A 19269-nucleotide genomic window follows, 5' to 3' on the forward strand; every position below is an offset into this window, starting at 1 on the left:
AAGATATTTAAAACAAAAAACTGGGGGAAAAAAACCACCCCATGAGATAGGCATCTGTATTTCTTATTTTTCAGGGAGGAGGTCTGGTCACCAAGCCTTCCCCTGATTCCTGCTTTGGCTCATTTGTCCGCAATGTCATGCACCTTCCTTCTAAAAGCCAAAGGATATACGAATATTATTTTGCTGACCCTCAAAAGATGTTTGGGTGCAGCTCTATTTTCAGATATTCAAGTTATAGAAACTAGATTATTATTAAGATGCTTTTCCAAAATGCTTTAGCAGAATCAGGAAGAAAACCAATTTTTTATTTAATTGTCTTGCACCGAATTGATTTTATCCCTATAGCTTCCTGTGTTACTCCTCGAGTCTAAGAAAGTGACTAGAGGTTCCATAGCATTTATCTGAAGCCAGGATTCTTGAGTGTCTCCAATCACACAACCAGGAACAGGAGAACCAGGGCCTGGGACACACAGCCACCTGTGCCCAGATAAGCACTCAAGGTGCCCCAGAAGCTGCTGCCACCCCCTCACAGCAGAGCAGTGGAAGGTACTTCAAATACCACCAGCAGCCTTTCCTTCAAGAGCAAACATGACTGAAAAACACAATTCCAAAATGCCAGCACCTGTCACCCGACTGCAAAACATGGACAGTATTTGGATCCTGATTCGAACAAACCAATTGTAAAGTAGCATTTATGAGACACCTGAACATACACCAGTGATATTAAGGAACTGGTTTTCATTATTTTGGGGTGATAATGATATCTGTGTGATATATATATGTTTTTTAAAAATTCTTATCTTCTACAGCTATATATTGAGATTTGTGTGGGTGAAATGGTATAAATTCTGGAATCTGCTTCAAATTAATCCAGTGGAGAGTGGGATACGGGGATGGGGTATAGATGAAGCTAGGTGATGGGTACAGGGAGTTCATTATACAATCTCTCTACATTTGCATATGTTAAAAAATTTCCAAAATAAAAAAGTTAAAATGCTTGGCAATATCTAGCACAGAGGTTTGTAAAATGTGCCATGCTAGAGTTGAAAGCAGCGGTCAGCAAAGTTTCTGTAAAGGGCCAGAGAGAAGATATCTCAGGCTCTATGGGCCTTAGTTTCTCTGTTCAGCACTCACTTCTGCCCTTGTAGGGCCAAGATGCCCCCAAACAGTGCACAAGTGCAGGGCATGGCTGTATCCCCGTAAGACTCCACTTACGGACGCTGACGTTTGCATTTCATGGAATATTTACATGTCAGAAATAGTCTTCTTCTTTAGATTTTTCTAAAAACAGTTTAAAATGTAAAAACTTTCTTAGTTCATGGGCCATAGATAAGAGGCAGCAGGCAGGATTTGGCCTAGAGGCTGCAAGTTTGCCCACCTGTGGTATAAAACCCAAACTTAAATAGATAGATAAATAAACAAGTAAGTAAATAAAATTGTAATATATATATATATATATGGGTTTCTTCCTGATTCTGCTAAATCATTTTGGAAACGATTCTCTGTGTGTGTGTGTGCACGCGCACGAAATATTAACCGTTATTCTCTCACTAGTGGTACAATTAGGGATGCATTGTATTTTCTGGGTTTTCCTTCACAGCACCGTCTAAAGTTTCCCTAGTAAGTGCAGTAACAAATACATCAAACTGTTTAAAAAGAACAACGGTCCCCCGAAGGAACTTTTACCGACCATCTTGCATCGCAGAGTCCCCTGGCCGTCCAGTCCGGTCCCCGGGGAGCCGCCTCCGGCTCGGCCCTCCCACCCGTGGGCCGGGCGTCCTTACCCGCGCGGCGAACGGGTCCCAGGTGGGGGGGGGGGGTGGCGCGCGCTCATCCTCGCCCCCGGCCGGGAGCGACCTGCGGGACGCGCGGACGGGTCCCCACCCGCGGGCGCGCCCTCACCCAGGCAGCCGAGCAGGTCGCAGGCGGCGGCGGCGCGCTGGATGCGGGCGGAGGCCGGGGCGCGGGCCGCGGCCGGCGGGGAGGCCGAGGGGAGCCCGGGGCCCGCGGGCCGGCGCCCGGGCAGCAGCCGCAGGAGGCCGAGCGCCACAGGTGCAGCGCGCCGCTGCCCAGGCACAGCGCGTGGAAGGCCCGCGGCTGGAAGCTCAGCATCAGCTGCGTGGCGGCGTCCCGCGTGGCGCAGCAGAAGGTCCCCAGGCGCGGGGAGGCCATGGTCCGTGCTGGGGGTGCGGCTCGGGTCTGCCGGGACCCCGCCGGCCCGCCCGGGTCATGTGCTGGGCCGGCCCTGGGGGGGGGCGCGTCATGTGCCCCGGGCCTCTGCGCAGCCCCCGCCCGATCCCCCGCGCTGGCGGTCAAGGCGCCAGGTTCGCTGAGGGCCTCGCGCCTCTGCAGACGCCACGAGGCCTCACGAGGGTGATGCTTGGTCGGGGGGTGGAGGGGGGGGCGGAGGTGGAGGGGGAAGGAGCGCGCCGGGGCGGGGGAAGGAGCGCGCCGGGGCGGGGAAGTCAGCTCTCTCCCGGTTCACCAAGGCCTTCCCAGGGGGAGGCGTGGGGCGTTGTTAATTCTCCAGAATCCAGAACCCCCCCCCCACCGCCCCCCACCCCCGACACCGCCGTCTCTTCTTAACTCATCTTATAAGAAAGCACGCCTCGTGCCAGATCTGCCCTGTGTGGGACTCTGACGTCCCTAGTTTTGATCCCTTACAGGGTCATAAACTGTGACTGCAGCGATTGGCATTAAAATACTGCTTTTTTTTTACGGCCGCTCTCCCGTACGGAAACGACCCCCCAGAGCTAGGGTTTTCCCTGAAAATCAACAAATCTTGAAGAAAGGGGAAACTGCTTTGCCCAGCTCCACACACACACACACACACACACACGCACGCACGCACGCACTGTGCACCTTTCAGGGCTGTTCCATTTTTACTCAACAATGTAGGGTTAAGTTTTTCACTTTGTAAATTCGCTTTTGAGAGTAGCTCTGTTTAGGAAAATAATGTTCAAGTTTATTCAGATTTTCTTAACGTCTTTAATTTCTAGATGAATTTCAGTATACATTGACAATCATGCTTTATTCTCTATGTATAAAAGTTTCAAAATGATATTAGTACTAATGATAATATACTGAGTGGATATTTTCTTAAAAACCCTTCAAGGTTGAAAATAAAAGAGCCCCCTCTAGATTCTGGCTTTACTAACCAAAGCTTTATTTTTTAAAAAAAGAAACCACCCCCCCCCCCCAGCTCCATCATATTTATTAACAGCAAACCTAATAGGCCTATTTGCAGCCAGGAGCAGGCACCCTTTGACCTCTCCCTGCAGTAAATGGGGCCCCCTCTAGAATTTTCCCAACCAACCAGAGGTAAGGCGTCCCTGTTGTTTTCCTCTGTCTTCTCCCACCCCGTCTTCTCATCTACATCTCCACCACCAGCTTTGCAGTTTTAAGTAAGACAAAGTTTGGGCTCAGCTCCTCTGCCTTCTTCCTGGAAAACCACAGGGCGGGGCTTCTGTCGGGACCCATGACAGGCAGACGGGCGCTGCACTGCCAGATGGAAGCAGAGCCTTTAACCAAGAGCTTAAAGTGCCACTACTTCAAAAAGATCTGACCCGGCGCATCTGTAAGCAGGGGCAGCTGCTTTGACAGAAGTCCGGAACAGACCGACATTGTCAAAACCTTAACCGCTCTTGGATATTACACACTTGCTTGTAAAAACAGTAGGAAACATCATAGGACTACTCCCCAAACGCTGGTCTGCCGCTCCTTCAGAAAGCATAAATCTCAGTATCTGCTTTGAACAGTTGATCTTCTACTTCCTTGGCTCTTGGGAAGCAGAAGTTGCTTCTGGAAGTTTGTGTGTGGAATGTGCTCTAAAAGATAAAAATGAAGAAGGAGAGTCTGTTCGTTTGCTCTAATGCCAAAGGTTCCGGTAGCCAATCTATGCAAAAGCATCTCTGCGTTTCAATCTCCGTTGCATGCCCAAGCTGCACATACCCCACCTCTCTGCTTCCCATGTGCACACCTGCCGGCTCTGGAGGACTCAGGTGCCCAGTGTCCTCCAGAATGGACAAAACTGCTCAAGGTTGCCTACAAAGCTTTAAGAGGATAAAAAGCGTTGCCGTGGCTTATATCTCGGGATTCAACTCCTTTTCTGCCCCCTGGGGAGTTCAGTAGTTCTGCAAATATTCCACAGGATGGATGGGTTTCGAACCCAGGCTTAGAAACCAAAGACCCTCCTGACTTGTGGTTTTTGTTGGCAATTGACCTCACCTGGCAAGACCTGAGAGTCTCGGCTTCTGAAGGAATCTTGTCCTTCCCTCTGAAGAAACAACAGAAATGGATGGATTGAGAAGTAGTGCCTAAGTACAGCTTCAGCTCTGCAGCAGTCAGATAACGAGTCTGTCAGCTACGCCGTGTCAGCCTGGGAAGAGATGAGACCGAGCAAGCCCTGGAAAGGAGAGGGTGGGATTTGTGTCCTGAGAGGAAAAGGGAAACTAAACTAACATGAATATCATCGCTACCCCGACCGCCTTCCGTGAGCTGGCAGCGTTAAGAACTTAAAGTCTTGCTTAACTCGTACCCCTCATCCTTGTGGCTCATCTTTTTATCTCTAGGTTCTGTACAAAGCACCAGAAGAGGTGAGGAAACCTATCCAAGGTCACGGAGGTGGTAGAGCTGACGCTCAAATCCAAGCAGCTTATGCCATAAACTCCAGAGGGGAACTGGAGATTCATTTCCCCGTGAACATGAATGTCTACGAACCGGTCAGACCAACGAAAGCACTTTCTCCACTCACCATCTTGAAGCAACAAGAAGTCCACTTTTGAGAAGTTGGAAGCAGGTCGCAGATGGCCGAATTTGATGCCATCAGAATGTGACTGCACTTTCAAGGAAGTTGGGGGGGGGGCAGTGAATAGGATGGACACACACATATATGTGTTACCTGTTTGTTTCAAACTTTGTTTCAATTTTATGTTCCTTTTTGTGGCACAGTATACTAATATAGTAAAGTGAGATGAAATTATTTCTGGGCAGGCTATTTGCTCTGGAGTCCTGATGCACATGAGACTGTCAGATCTCAGGTATCTAGTAAAAGACTAAATCTGCTCATTAACCACAGACTTTGGCTAATTTGGAAATGACTGCTTCGCTGCTACTCAAGCAGCTGTGAGCAGGCAATAGGAAATCCACACGAACCTCAAGAGCTTGGCTTGTGGCGATAACTCCCGCGTGTCTGCAGATGACGCAGCCTTACGTGCAGCTGGCCACACACACAGCAGAAACATTTGTCTGATACACACAGCAGAACAACAGCTCAATCTCAGAGGGACTGAAAGGCACTCCCAGAGAAAGTGTGGGTCAGTCAGTCCCCTGAGGGAGCCCGTGGTTTAAATGTGATGGCTCTTCCCCCCAAGTCTTTGGGTCTCACTGTGTTGCCTTTAGTTGGACAGCTAGAGTAAACCGTGTGCACAACCCCAGTCTCTCAAACTCATCACAGCCCTTTAGTCTATCACAGGGGTCAGAAAACTTATTCTTCAGAGGCCAAATAGTAAGTATTTTAGCCTTTGCAAGCCGCATGCTCTCTGTGGCAGTTACCCAACCCTGCCGTGGGACCCCCAGACTAGCCATCGGCAGAAGGTAAATCGATGCGTGTGGCACTGTACCAAGAAAGCTTTATTTACAAAAGCAGACAGCCGGCCCTTGGGCTATAATTTGTCCACCGCTGGTCTTTTCTGTCAAACTAAGCAAACCAAAATAATAGTAAACTAAGAAATATGTATGGGATTTTTTTTTTTTTTGGCCACAGGATGCGGCTTGTGGGATCTTAGTTCCCTGACCAGGGATCGAACCCAGGCCCTCGGCAGTGACAGCCCAGAGCACCAACCACTGGACCGCCAGGGAATTCCCTGTGTGGGCTTTTGTAAGGTGTGGTTACTAGATTTTTCAAGAGTATTTGATTCTGCTTTAGAAAATAAGAGAAACTCTGAGAAGAAACAAGTAGCTCATGAAACACATGAGACCAAGAAGTCTCCGAACATTAGTGAGCTTTTCAATTGGCCATCACTGGTGACACCTATCCTGGCCACCCTTTCTCTCAGTGCTTTAAATTGTCTTAATGTTGTGATTGCAGCATCTTAATCTGGTCTCAGGGATAGCCTAGCCAGTTATGAACTTGGTGGCTACCATTGAATCAAAGTGATTTCCCACGGAACACTTTTGAATCATAATGATGTTAAAAGAGTCAGGAAAAGGAAAATTTTCCCTGTAACTTTGTAGTGAGAAACCTGGCAGTCACTACCTTGCCCTAGAGGTCAAGGTGAGTGTCACCAGTGACAAGCATGTGGATGTCAAGTACCCCCTGATGGGATGCAGTGAGGGCGCTGCATCACTTCTGCGTGTTCCTCCCGAAATCCACAACCCAGTCTGGTCGTGAGAAGAATGTCAGACAAGGCCACACTGGGGGACATTCTATGAAATACGTGATCAGACCCGCTTAAAATTGTCCATGCCACGGAAAACAGGGAGAGGTGGAGAAACAGGCCAGAGGAGGCTAAGGAGACGTGACAGCTAAGTGCAGCAAGGGATCCTGGGGCATCAGCGCACAAACAGGAAATCCAAATAAAGTTGGAAGTTTAGTTACTCGTAAGGTAATGATGTTAATTTCTTAGTCTAGACAAAAGAACCATAGTTATGAACGTATTCAGGGAAATCAGGTAAAGGGTATGCAAGTTTTTTGTGTATTATCTTTGCAACTTTTCTGTAAACCTAAAATTATTATTATTTTTTTTTATGGCCTTGCCGCGCGGCATGTGGGATCTTAGCTCCCGGACCAGGGATTGAACCCTCTCCCCTTGCGGTGGAAGCGCAGAATCTTAACCACTGGACCGCCAGGGAAGTCCCAACCTAAAATTATTCTAAAATTTAAAAAATTTTATCGTTTTAAAAGCCAATCACGGCCTATGTCACCTTCTGAGATGCTCCACACGCTGTCTGTGGAGTGTATTTCTCTCTAAATCAATCCAATTCTTACCTATCAAAAAAATAAATAAAAATAAAATAAAGAAATAAAATAAAAGCCCATCACACGATGGTGCCTGCAGGCCTCCTACAAGTCTAACGATGCAAAGGTAAAGAATTATCATAAATCAATTAAATTTTTAGAAACTTGCTCTGTGTGCCCGGAAGAAATCTCTACATTGTAGTAAAAATTCTACCACTTTTCTTCGGAAAGCCTGCCTCGTTACTTCCTGTTATTTCTACTGCTAGTCAAATACTTCTACATTCCTTGAAGTTCAGTCAAATAGATTCAATTGAAACAAATATTTTGGCCAGCAGCCAGTGAAGGAATTTCCAGCACCCGAATCAGTAGCCCTCCAACACCAAAGCAGCAGCGGCTTCCGTTTTCAGGGCCCCTCCTTCCCCCGCAGCCCCCGAATTGTTTCAGCTCTGAGGATGCACAGATGGCCGGTCCCTTTCTCCTCGTGTGTACGGTTGAGGTTGTGCTGGGAGGGAGAGGCGGAACGGGCTGAACGTTATCGAGCTCCCACAGCGTCCGGACTCTCCTGGCTGTCGTTTAATTCCGTGCTCCTCACGGTGTGCTCTCGACAACTGGCGCAGCGTCACCCGCGGACTTTGTTAGAAATTCAAGTCCATCGTGCCTTCTCTGAGAACCTCTTATAAGTACCTCTGTTGTTTTTTTCCCCTCAAACTGTGGCGCTTGAAGCTAGAAAGGCATTCATTCCATAATCACTCAAATGATATCATCGTGAAGAAGCAGAAAGTTCATCCTGCATTTGGGAAAATCAGTTCGTTCAAGGACCTCTCACTGAAATCTCACGTGTGTAGAATCTTTTTCTTTTTTTCCTTTTTGGCTGCTCCGCACGGCATGTGGGATGTTAGTTCCCCGACCAGGGATTGAACCGGGGCCCCCAGCACTGGAAGCGCAGAGTCTCAATCACTGGACCTCCAGGGAAGTCCCTAGAATCATTTTTTTGCTGCTTGGAAATTGCTTGGGCTGGTTTTCACTAGAACCCAGGTGTCGCATTTTTATGCTGCTATTTCATTGGCACCGCTATCCCCAAGTTACAAGCAGGCTGGGTCCCAGAAGGCGTTCAAGATTTGAAAAAGATGTTCCCCAAATATAATTCTCCAGATGAAGGTAAGGCTGCCAGGCTGGCCTCACGACTCCTGTTCTCTCGGGAGCCTCGAGCCCGGCCCCCCGGAGCAGAGCTTTGATCTCTGGCCCCTGACCTCAGCTGAGGGTCACTCAGGGGTGGGTGGTGGACATGGCCCAGGCAGGGGGCTGCTTTTTATTCTGCCCTTCGTCCCCTCACCCCTCCCTCAAGTCTCCCTAACTTTGAATGTTGAAACAGAGGTTGAGCTCTTGGTCTCTCTGAAAGCCCTGGGCTTTTCTTCGTAAAGCAGAGGACCCCACCGGAGACCTTGGGGAGAGAGAACTAATCCTAGACCCAGCATGTCTAGGACAGCCACTGAGAACTTGGGTCCCCGATTAGAACTCAAGAAGGCAGTGACAGCAGATGGCTCACACCCCCTCTACTCATTCCCCAGGGAAAAGTGTTCTGTCTCTGGCAAAGAAGTCACCACCATTCAGAATCTTTCCTGGGATCACAGGGAATGGGACACCATTAACCTGAGCAGTAAACCTGGATTAGGCCTGAGTTTGTGGTTTTAAGCCACTGAATTTCAGAATGGTTTGCTATGAAGAGACGTCATTTTCTTTTACTTCTTCTTATTTTTTTAAATTAATTTTTATTGGAGTACAGTTGATTTACAATGTTGTGTTAGTTTCTGCTGTACAGCAAAGTGAATCAGTTATACATCTACATATATCCATTCTTTTTCAGATTCTTTTCCCACATAGGTTATTAAAGAGTATTGAGTAGAGTTCCCTGTGCTATGCAGTAGGTCCTTATTAGTTATCTATTTTAGTGTGTGTATGTCAATCCCAATCTCCCAATTTATCCCTCACCCCCTTTTCTCCCCTGGTAACCATAAGCTTGTTCTCTACATCTGTGACTCTACTTCTGTTTTGTAAATAAGTTCATTTGTATCATATTTTAGATTCCACATTTAAGTGATATCATATGGTATTTGTCTTTGTCTGACTAACTTCATTCAGTATGACAATCTCTAGGTCCACTGAAGTGACATTTTCAAGTGTACCTGGGGAGTCAACCCAGCGCTCAGCCCGCTTGCTGTGATGCTGTCTCGGCCCCTCTGCTCCCGTGGGCCCAGAAAGCCCAAAAGCAATCAGTGCTATTCCATGCAATACAACCTGAGAAAGAGATGCCAGTGTCTCTTTTGTAGGTATCCCAAATCTTTTTTTTTTTAATTGCAATATAGTTGATTTACAATATTGTGGTAATTTCACGTGTACAGCCAAGTGATTCAGATATATATATATATATGTGTATATATATATATATATATATATATATATATATATATATATATATTTCAGATTATTTTCCATTATAGGTTATTACAAGATATTGAATATAGTTTCCTGTGCTATACACTAGGTCCCTGTTGTTTATCTGTTTTATGTATAGTTGTTTGTAGCTGTTAATCCCAAACTCCTACTTTATCCCTCCTACCCTCCCTTTCCCCTCTGGTAACCATAGTTTTCTATGTCTGTGAGACTGTTTCTGTTTTGTATATAGATTCATTTGTATTATTTTTTAGATTCCACATGTAAGTGATATCGTATGATATTTGTCTTTCTTTGTCTGACTTACTTCATTTAGTATGATAATCTCTAGGTCCATCCATGTTGCTGCAAACGGCATTACTTCATTCTTTTTTATGGCTGAGTAGTATTCCATTGTTATATATATATATATATATATATATATATATATGCCACATCTTCTTTATCCATTCGTCTGTTGATGGACACTTAGGTTGCTTCCATGTCTTGGCTATTGTAAATAGTGCTCCTATGAACAATGGGGCACATGTATCTTTTCAAATTAGTGTTTTTGGGTTTTTTGGATATATACCCAGGAGTGGGATTGCTGGATCATATGGTAACTCTATTTGTAGTTTTCTGAGCTGTTTTCCACAGTGACTGAACCAATTTACATTCCTACCAACAGTGTACAAGGGTTCCCTTTTCTCCACACCCTCTCCAGCATTTATAGTTTGTAGACTTTTTGATGCTGGCCATTCTGACTGGTGTGAGGTGATACCTCATTGTGGTTTTGATTTGCATTTCTCTAATAATCAGCGATGTTGAGCAACTTTTCATGTTCCTGTTGGTCATCTGTATGTCTTCTTTGAACAAATGTCTATTTAGGTCTTCTGCCCGTAGGTATCCCAAATCTTTTTTTTTTTAATATTTATTTATTTGGCTGCACCGGGTCTTAGTTGCGGCACATGGGATCTTTAGCTGTGGCATGTGCGATCCAGCATCCTGACCAGGGATCAAACTCCGGCCCCCTGCATTGGGAGCGCAGAGTCTCAGCCACTGGACTACCAGGGAAGTCCCGGGTAGCCCGAATCTTTATGAGGGCTTCCCTCGGAGCAGTCCTCACTTGGCTTGAGGGTGGGACCAGGCTTCCCCAGGAACCACCTGAAGTCAGCAAATAGCTAGCCTGTTCTGCTGGTCCTCAAGAGAGCACTTAGAACCACCAGCAAGCTGCGGGCCTTTAGCCAGGCTTTTCCCACACTAACAGGAAAAGTCCCATTCATTGTCTAGAACACCTTAGAGTGGTTTCCATATCTGCGGTAAGCCAACTAATGTTCCCTAAAGATGACAGGTCCTAATCTCTGGAACCTGCAAATGTTACCTTATTTGGAAAAAGGGTCTTTGCAGATGTGATTAAAGTAAGGATTTTGAGATGAAGAGATGATCCTTGATTCTCTAGGTGGGCCTTTTAGGGCAATGACAAGGAACGCCCACAGCCACCAGAAGCTGGAAGGGGCGAGGAACAGATTCTCCCCCAGAGCCTCCATACGGGGTATTGGCCCTCGTGACACCTTGATTCCAGACTTCAGGCCTCCCAAAGGGAATGCATTTCTCTTGTTTTAACTAGTTTATGATACTTTGTTAGGACAGCCCTAGGAAACTAACACAACATCCCCGAAAGCATCTCAGATTCAACCTGCCCAAATGAAAGTCATTAGTGCTCTCTTCACTTGTTCTTCTGCCCCAGATTCCATGTATCAGCTGCTCAACTCAAGTAACTTCAGCCAGAAACCCAGGAGTTGTTTTTGACAGCCCCCAACTCCCAGTATACACACCAGCCCTAGGAGTGGGGCGTGGAGGCTCAGATAGATTCAGAATGAACAGGATTGGGGACTTTCTGTGCTCATTTACAATAGAGAACATTCCTTTGCTCGTGGGGTCCCCACCTGATGAAACGTCCCCTACTTCCTCTCAGCTGGCAAGATAGTAGCTCAGTCACTCCCTCCTGGATGTGCTTTGAAATACTTCAGGGAAAAAAAAGTGGGCAGGGATGAAACAAAAGAGGTCTATTTTTGTGTCTGCTTGAAATTTCCACGGTAAAAGATGAAATTCTTTTTCAAAATTTCACCTATGGTTTTGTTCATCCTTTTTTTTCCTTCTCTTCTCTACTTGGATTTCTTTCCTGCTGAAACTTTTGCATCTAAAAGATGTTTTGCCTGTAATTGTGCTCTAATTGTTTCAGGGTGGTTCATGATTTTTTTCCTTCACAGACACAGTTAATGTTTCATATTTCCGGCATCCTTTACATTCCTTCGCAAGCCCTCCCTGGTGTTGGACAAGTAAAAAGGGCTCAAGAAATAGATGCTCATTGGCTACTTTATTTTTTTAATTTATTTTTTATTGGAGTAAAATTGCTTTACAATGCTGTGTTAGTTTCTGCTGTACCATGAAGTGAATCAGCTATATGGATACCTATATCCTCTCTCTCTTGGACCTCCCTCCCCCCTCCCCCCCCCCCCCCCAATCTAGGTCATCACAGAGCACCGAGCTGAGCATTTATTGTTTGTAGATTTTTTGATGATGGCCATTCTGACCTGTGTGACGTGATACCTCATTGTAGTTTTGATTTGCATTTCTCTAATAATTAGTGATGTTGAGCATCTTTCATGTGCCTGTTGGCCATCTGTATGTCTTCACTGGTGAAATGTCTATTTAGGTCTTCTGCCCATTTTTTACTTGGGTTGTTTGTGTTTTTGATATTGAGCTCCATGAGCTGTCTGTATATCTTTGGCTACTTCATTAAAAAAAAAACAAAAACTGCAAAATAGCCAATGGCTTTCTAAAAATGTACTTTAAAATATAAAAACGTTTAGGATTTCCCTGGTGGTCCAGTGGTTAGGACTTGGAGCATTCACTGCCAGGGCCTGGGTTCGACCCGTTGTTCGGGAACTAAGATCCCACAAGCCACGCGGCACAGCCAAAAAAAAAAACATAATAAAAACTTTTACAATAGTAGCTTCAGCTAAGTACTCTCTTTTTAAGTACTCCTGGTTTGCATAGTTAGGTATTGTTATATATATATGTGTGTGCGCATTTTTTTAAGCACCATTTATTTAGTCCCTTCTAGTTGCCAGCAGGAAACTTGGCCCTTCACATATATAACTGTTTAAAGAACAAGTCCTAAAGGTAAAGGAATTGGGACTCACACAGACCTAAGCAAGAATCTAGTTTTATGGGCAAAGCTTCCCCATGGAAGGTTTCAGCCTGTTTGGTGATTGGCATTTGAAGATCAAGGGAATCTCAAAAGGTGGTCAAATGCCTAAGTATCAATATCTTACAGAAGGAAGTCAGCTCACTCGCTCAGTGAGAACTGCCCTCTGGTACTGGAGCTGGTGCTGGTTCCAGTGAGTGGAAGAGTGTGAGTCCTTCACGGGGACCTGGGCTCAGTGACCTCAGTCACGTTATTTAACCCCGATGAGTCTCAGTTTCTTCCTCTGTAAAATGGGCTGATGCATGCCCTGAGAAAATCTGCTGAGAGGACCTGAGTCCATCTGAATAACATGCTTGGCACACAGCAGGCTCTCCGTGAATGATAGTCACTGTTTCTTAGCTGCTGTGGCTGCTTTGTTTGCAGCTATAATTGCTGGGCCCTAGGATGCAAACTTCAAAGATAGGGGCCACAAATACTATCATGGTGCCAGGCACATGGAGAGACCCAGTGGTCTCTCCTCCTGTCCCCTGCACAGAAAGAGGAAGTCTCTCCCCCATAGAGATCTGTAAATATTCCAACTAATAACAAGATCCAGGGTAAAATCCTTGTAAGGTGAGAGGGGGGAAGTGGTTGCTGGGTTGTACAGACTCAGCTTTATCTAAGATCTGCAACTAAATTCCAGTGTTTGTAATAATAGCTTGTAGGAATCAAGAATAAGATGACAAACATTGGTGACTAAGGGCAAAGTCATTGTGTCAAAGTTTTCCTCTAACTGCCACCATACCTGTGCTCTCTGATCTTGACTGACCCTCTAGCAGTCTTAATCATAGGGACCCCAACTCAGGTACACTGTGAGTCAGGTAGGAAATGGCTAAACCTGCCTTTTAAAAAATACCCCACTGAAAGGTGTTTCAGAAAGCCTGATCTTACTGAAAGGTACTTGACTATACAGTGTGAAAGGTAAAAGCAAAATTCTGGAACTCCATCCTCCATTATATTTTATAATTATAAATCTCCTGTTAGAACAGAAAACTAAAATAATTTGAGCTCTGTTTCATAGAGAGGACTAGCTATTTTTTTTTAATAAATTTATTTATTTTATTTATTTATTTTTGGCCGTGTTGGGTCTTCGCTGCTGCACGCGGGCTTTCTCTAGTTGCGGCGAGCGGGGGCTACTCTTTGTTGTGGTGTGTGGGCTTCTCATTGCAGTGGCTTCTCTTGTTGGAGCACGGGCTCTAGGTACGTGGGCTTCAGTAGTTGTGGCACAAGCGCTCAGTAGTTGTGGCTTGCGGGCTCTAGAGTGCAGGCTCAGTAGTTGTGGCGCACGGGCCCAGTTGCTCCGCGGCATGTGGGATCTTCCCGGACCAGGGCTCGAACCCATGTCCCCTGCATTGGCAGGCGGATTCTTAACCAATGCGCCACCAGGGAAGTCCAGGATTAGCTGTTGATTAAATCTCTGAAAGTTGGTTCCATTTGCCCTTGGTTGAATAACTCATTGACTGTTGATCAAGTGAAAGCAGAACTCACTTTCATTTCACCTATTTCCTCTCTATCAAAGGAAATAAGCCTCAGACTTGAAAAGGTGGCACACACCCACCCGAGGCTACTGAACGCCTAGGTGAGGATGTTCAGAGGATGCTCCTTGGGTCCAGAGGGCATATGCTCAGCCTCATGTTCTGAGCAGTGAAGATGAACGTCCAAGAAGTGAGAAGCTACACAGAACAAATGTGCCCTGGGCTTTCCAGAAGAACAAAAGCTATGTTCTGACAAACATACTCTACTCTCGGAAATTCTGGCTGAGTTGTGAGTTCCTAGAAAAGAAAGCTGTCACCACTAGAAGTCCACACTGGTTCAATGCCATACTGAATTCTTTCAAAAGGGGTGCAAGGTTGATAAATTGGGACTATGCCTTTCATTCACAAGACAGTGATAATTTCACAAGATTGACAATCTTGTCATAATATGTCAGACATGATACAGAAGTTTAGGTGTGACAGGACCACAGGCAGATGTGCTCAACTGTGTAATCCCAAGAATGTTGATGAAAGATTTATGAGGGGCTGAGAGGAGAGCATCTATCTCACAGCAGGCCACACACGGCGGGGTGCTGTCCCTTTCATCGTGTTTATTAATGTCAATATAGACAGCTTTATAAATATTCAAATGATGCTAAGTTGGAAGGGATGCCTAATGTGAAGATTAAAAAAAAAAAAAACAGCAGAATGACGTTTAGTAAGGGTGAAGGTAAATTACACCTAAGTTCAAGGAATGACAGTATAACACTTTCAAGTGGCAGATGGGGGATCTGACAATGATTATACAGTGAACATAAAATATTAAAGACGACTTCAGCTGTGATTTATGAAGACAGTGATTTTGTGCTTTAGTGAATCTGATGGTCTGAATAGTTCAGCCCCAGGTAAGATCTGAGATTTAAACTGAGATTTTTGTCAATACCAGCTTTAGCAGGGGGCAGCATGTTTTGGGATAGGGGACGTGCATAAACTCTAGGTGCATTTATATGATCCTTTAACTTTTGGTTGATCATATCCATCCCCTTTTTATTTATTTTTTCCATCCACTTTTAATTTATTTAGGCCATGCCGTGAGGCTTTCGGGGTCTTAGTTCCCAGACCAGGGATTGATCCGGGGCCCTTCGCAGTAGAAGCGTGGAGTCTTAACCAGTGGACCGCCAGGGAATTCCCTCCATCCACTTTTTTTTTTTCTTTAATTTACTTATTTAATTTTGGCCAAGCCTCAGAGCACGTGGGATCTTGGTTTCCTGACCGGGGATTGAACCTGTGCCCCCTGCATTGGAAGCACGGAGTCTTAACCACTGGACCACCAGGGAAGTTCCCCCCAACCACTTTTTAAATTAAACTTTTTATTTAGAGATAATTATAGATTCACATGTAGTTGTAAGAAATAATACAGGGACCTCCTTTGTATCCTGTACCCCGCCTCTCCCAATGGGATCATCCTGGAAAATGATAGCATACTATCACAACCGGGATATCAACATGATACAATCTGGGCTTCCCTGGTGGCGCAGTGGTTAAGAATCCGCCTGCCAGTTTAGGGGACACGGGTTCGAGCCCTCGTCCGGGAAGATCCCACATGCCGCAGAGCAACTAAGCCAGTGCGCAAACTACCGAGCCCGCGTGCCTAGAGTCTGTGCTCGGCAACAAGAGAAGCCACCGCAATGAGAAGCTGGCACCACAAGGAAGAGTAGCCCCTGCTCGCCACAACTAGAGAAAGCCCGTGCGCAGCAATGAACACCGGACGCAGCCAAAAATAAATAAATAAATTTATTTTTAAAAAATGGATACAATCCACCAAGCTTATATATAGGCGTGTGTGTATTTAGTCCTGTGCAATTTAATGTGACCACCACAGCAAAGGTACACTTGAGATGGATTTTTACAGGAGTCTGAAAGGAGACTCCTTTCAAGTCTCCATTTACAAAGGAAAAGTCACCTCATTCTTCTAACTAGAGGCATTCTGGACACTGCAGCTTGGAGTTATTTATGAGGCAGTAACCCGTGCCCAGCGCCATGACCGGTGCCCAGAGGAGCTTGCCCTCTTTCTTCAATTGCCCGGATAAGATGCAACAGATCAGCCATAGAACCAGAGAATGCAAATCTCTCTCTTGACCGCGAAAGACACTGGGACCGCTGCGGAGATTCCTCGTCCTGGCTCTACAGCGGCAGATCCCGGACAAGGACTCAGGGACCCCCTGACTCTCTCTGTTCTGCGCTCTCCTGGCTTGTCCTTGCCACCTGCTTCCTGCATCATCACCTGGATGAAGCGTCTTCGAGGAACCAGGTGTTCCCCAGCGTCCAGCTACAGAACAGTAATATACCTAATACGTCAAGTCCTCTGGGCACAATTGTACCAAAGGGAGAGCAGGGTTTGAACGCAAAGACTTCCTGAGCTGTAACTACAGAACGACCCAACACCGGCCCCTCGGTATCTGGGCTGCACCGCCGGACAATGCGGGCGCGCGCAGAGGGCTCCAGGGGCCCACCATCCCGCTGCCCTGCGCTGGGGGCACAGTGGGCCGGCGCGGGGACAGGCGGGCGGCACGCGGGTGGGCGCGGGAAGGCGGCGGGGACCCCCGCGGCGCTCCCGGCCTCACCTGCGCGGCCGCCCGCCGCCCGCCGCCCGCGCGAACAAAGGCGGGGGCGCCAGCCGGCCGCGCGCTCCAAGATGGAGGGCGCCGGGGGCTCCGGCCGCCGCTGGGCCCGCCTCGCCCCGGCCCGCCCCGCGCGGGCGCTTCCGCCGCCTCACCTGCCGCGCCTCGGCCACCCGAGCAGCGGGCGGACGTGTCCCGAGCCTCCGAGGGCCGCCCGGCGCCCGAGACGGAGGAGGAGGCCCCGGACCTCGAGCCCCCGCCCGCCCTCTGGCCCCGCGGGTCGCGCCCCTCACCCCGAGCGCGCGCCCCCCACCCCGCCTCCCAAGCCTGCGCGCGCCCCGAGCGCGAGCTCCGGCCCCGGCCCACAGCACTCGGCTGGCGGAGCGAGGTCCTGAGCGCGCTCCCAGCCTCGGGGCGACTTGGGGAGCCCCGGGCACGCGCGCCACCGATCCCCGCGCCTCTCCCCGCCCCCCCACCGCCGGCGGCCGCGGGGGTCCCGGACGGCGCACCTCTTCCCCCCACCCTCCGGGCAACTCACGGGAGCCCGAGCGCTCGCCCCGCCCCCTGCCCCCCGAGCGGCGCGATCCCCGCCGCTCCCCGCCCCCTCCCCGCGGGCCCGCCCCCTCCGGGGCCCGCCCTCCCCCGCGCGCCGCGCCGCGCCGCGCCGCGCGTCCTCCCGGCTCCCTCCCTGTCCGGGGCCGGTACTTTCCTCCCAAGTTGCAGCGCAAGTTTGCCAGTGGCCGGCGGCGGCGGGGGCGCCGCGAGCCTCCCTCGCCCTCGGCCGGCCGGGGCTCCCCGGAGTGCATGGGCGCAGGTCGGGCGGCCCTGGGGGCCTGAGCGGCCGCGCCGCCTCCGCGCCCCGCGCCATGGAGGGCGCAGAGCCCCGCGCGCGGCCAGAGCGCCTGGCAGAGGCCGAGGCGCGGGCGGCCGATGGCGGGCGCCTAGTGGAGGTGCAGCTGAGCGGCGGCGCCCCTTGGGGCTTCACCCTGAAGGGCGGCCGCGAGCAAGGCGAGCCGCTGGTTATCACGAAGGTACGGAGGGCGCGGGGCACGCACGGTGACAGCCGGGAGGTGGCCTGGGGCCGAGGGACTCGTCGGGAGGGTAGGAGCGCTGGAGGGGGTGTCCGGTTCGCGCCCCCGGGACCGGGACGCGCGTCCGCCTGGGTCACCTGCGAGGACGTGGGTAGTAGGACTCGCATAGGTGTGTGGCCCGGGCGCCACCTTGACCCCTCTGCGTTGTTTCCCGGTCCTGCTGGCTCCCAGCGCCGCGCAGTTTCAATGGCTCCTGTTCCGGGTCCCCTCCCCTCCCCCTTCGGGAAAGGGCCTGGCAGGGTCCCCTGTCACTCCCGGCCTCGCCTGCGCCGGCCTGCACCTGCGGGCCTACCCAGAGGTCGGGGAGGGACATTCCCACGTGCCGGGGGTGCACAGAGACGTCCCCACCTGTGTTTGCCTGTCTAGGTACTTGTTTCTGCACCCCTTGGACCTGCACCCGTTATCGCTAGGAAGCCCAGACTAACAGCTGCAGCCAGCCTAGCTTCTCGATTCCCAAAAGCCCATCAATATTTACTGACTTTCGCTTCCAGCCCTAGGCCCACGACGCTCTGGATACCTGCAAAAACAAATTGAAACTTTTCAGCGTCCTTTATAAAAGTGGGATTTGAGCCCCCAAAATAAGTTTCTAATGTGTGTGTGTGTGTGTGTGTGTGTAGGGGTTACTTTAGAACTTTGAATTCTCTTGTCTCAAAACAGAAAACCCATCTTGAAACTTACCAGCCGAACCTGTATAAAGCTGTAAAAGCACACAAACAGCAAACCAGTCGTCCTGTTTTCTTCTGGTTAAAAGTGTCTATTGGTCAGTTTCTCTGGGAAGGTCTGGGCCGCGCCATTCCTGGGGACAAAGTTCCCTTTAAAATGCAAAAATTCTTGGCTCCTAGTAGCGTTTGAAGGTGACTTACTGGTTTTCTCTGCTTTGCTGCTTCACCACAGCAGGAAGAACTAAAGTGACTCCTAACCCACCCCACCGGATTGAATTTGGGAGGCAGTGTGGCTTTGTTGTCTGGATAGTAAACGAGACACTAAACTTCTCTGATCTTTATTTTCGCTCATTTTTATATTTATAAAACTAGAAACTTTGAGGGGAGACGTGCACTGAATTTATGTGGAACCGGGGAAAGAGGCTGTCATTGTTGTTATAAGTTTCACCCATGTGCAACCCATTAATGAATTGGATTCTTTGGAAAAATGTATGTGGCGGAGCAGGCATAGAGTGTACACGTTGTGCAGGACAGGCATTTCCTGCATATACATGCATTAAGGCATAGTAGCCTGTGCCTTTTCAATAATAAAAGTTTTACCGGGCATTTCTGATGGTAAAAGTTAAAAAGGTATCAGGTAAATTACTCAGACTTTTATCATTTATAGGGATTCTTTTAAAAAAGAATACGCGCGCGCGCGCGATTCAACCTGTCTTCCTCGGACGTGTCTTTACAGCAGGTGGAGTAAGCCGTAAAACATTATTTAAGATGACATGTTGCTT

General features: G+C 48.5%; 1 protein-coding gene and 1 pseudogene across 2 annotated transcripts in view; one reads left to right on the forward strand and one right to left on the reverse strand.

The window, feature by feature from the left end:
* LOC309653328 (G-protein coupled receptor 143-like) overlaps nucleotides 1–2239 on the reverse strand; it is a 33243-nt pseudogene extending 31004 nt beyond the window's left edge. The window contains exon 1 of the transcript XR_014268798.1: nucleotides 1903–2239. The product of XR_014268798.1 is annotated as a G-protein coupled receptor 143-like (transcript). The remainder of the gene's footprint in view (nucleotides 1–1902) is intronic.
* Nucleotides 2240–17354: 15115 nt separating this feature from the next.
* Nucleotides 17355–19269, forward strand: part of LOC309653335 (protein Shroom2-like) — an 80453-nt gene continuing 78538 nt past the window's right edge. The window contains exon 1 of the mRNA XM_082447945.1: nucleotides 17355–17765. Coding sequence (XP_082304071.1) covers nucleotides 17601–17765 — 165 coding nt within the window. The 5' untranslated portion in view covers nucleotides 17355–17600. The remainder of the gene's footprint in view (nucleotides 17766–19269) is intronic.

This window comes from Balaenoptera physalus (assembly GCF_965194825.1).
Source record: "Balaenoptera physalus genome assembly, chromosome: Y".
In the NCBI taxonomy this organism is placed as follows: Eukaryota; Metazoa; Chordata; class Mammalia; order Artiodactyla; family Balaenopteridae; genus Balaenoptera; species Balaenoptera physalus.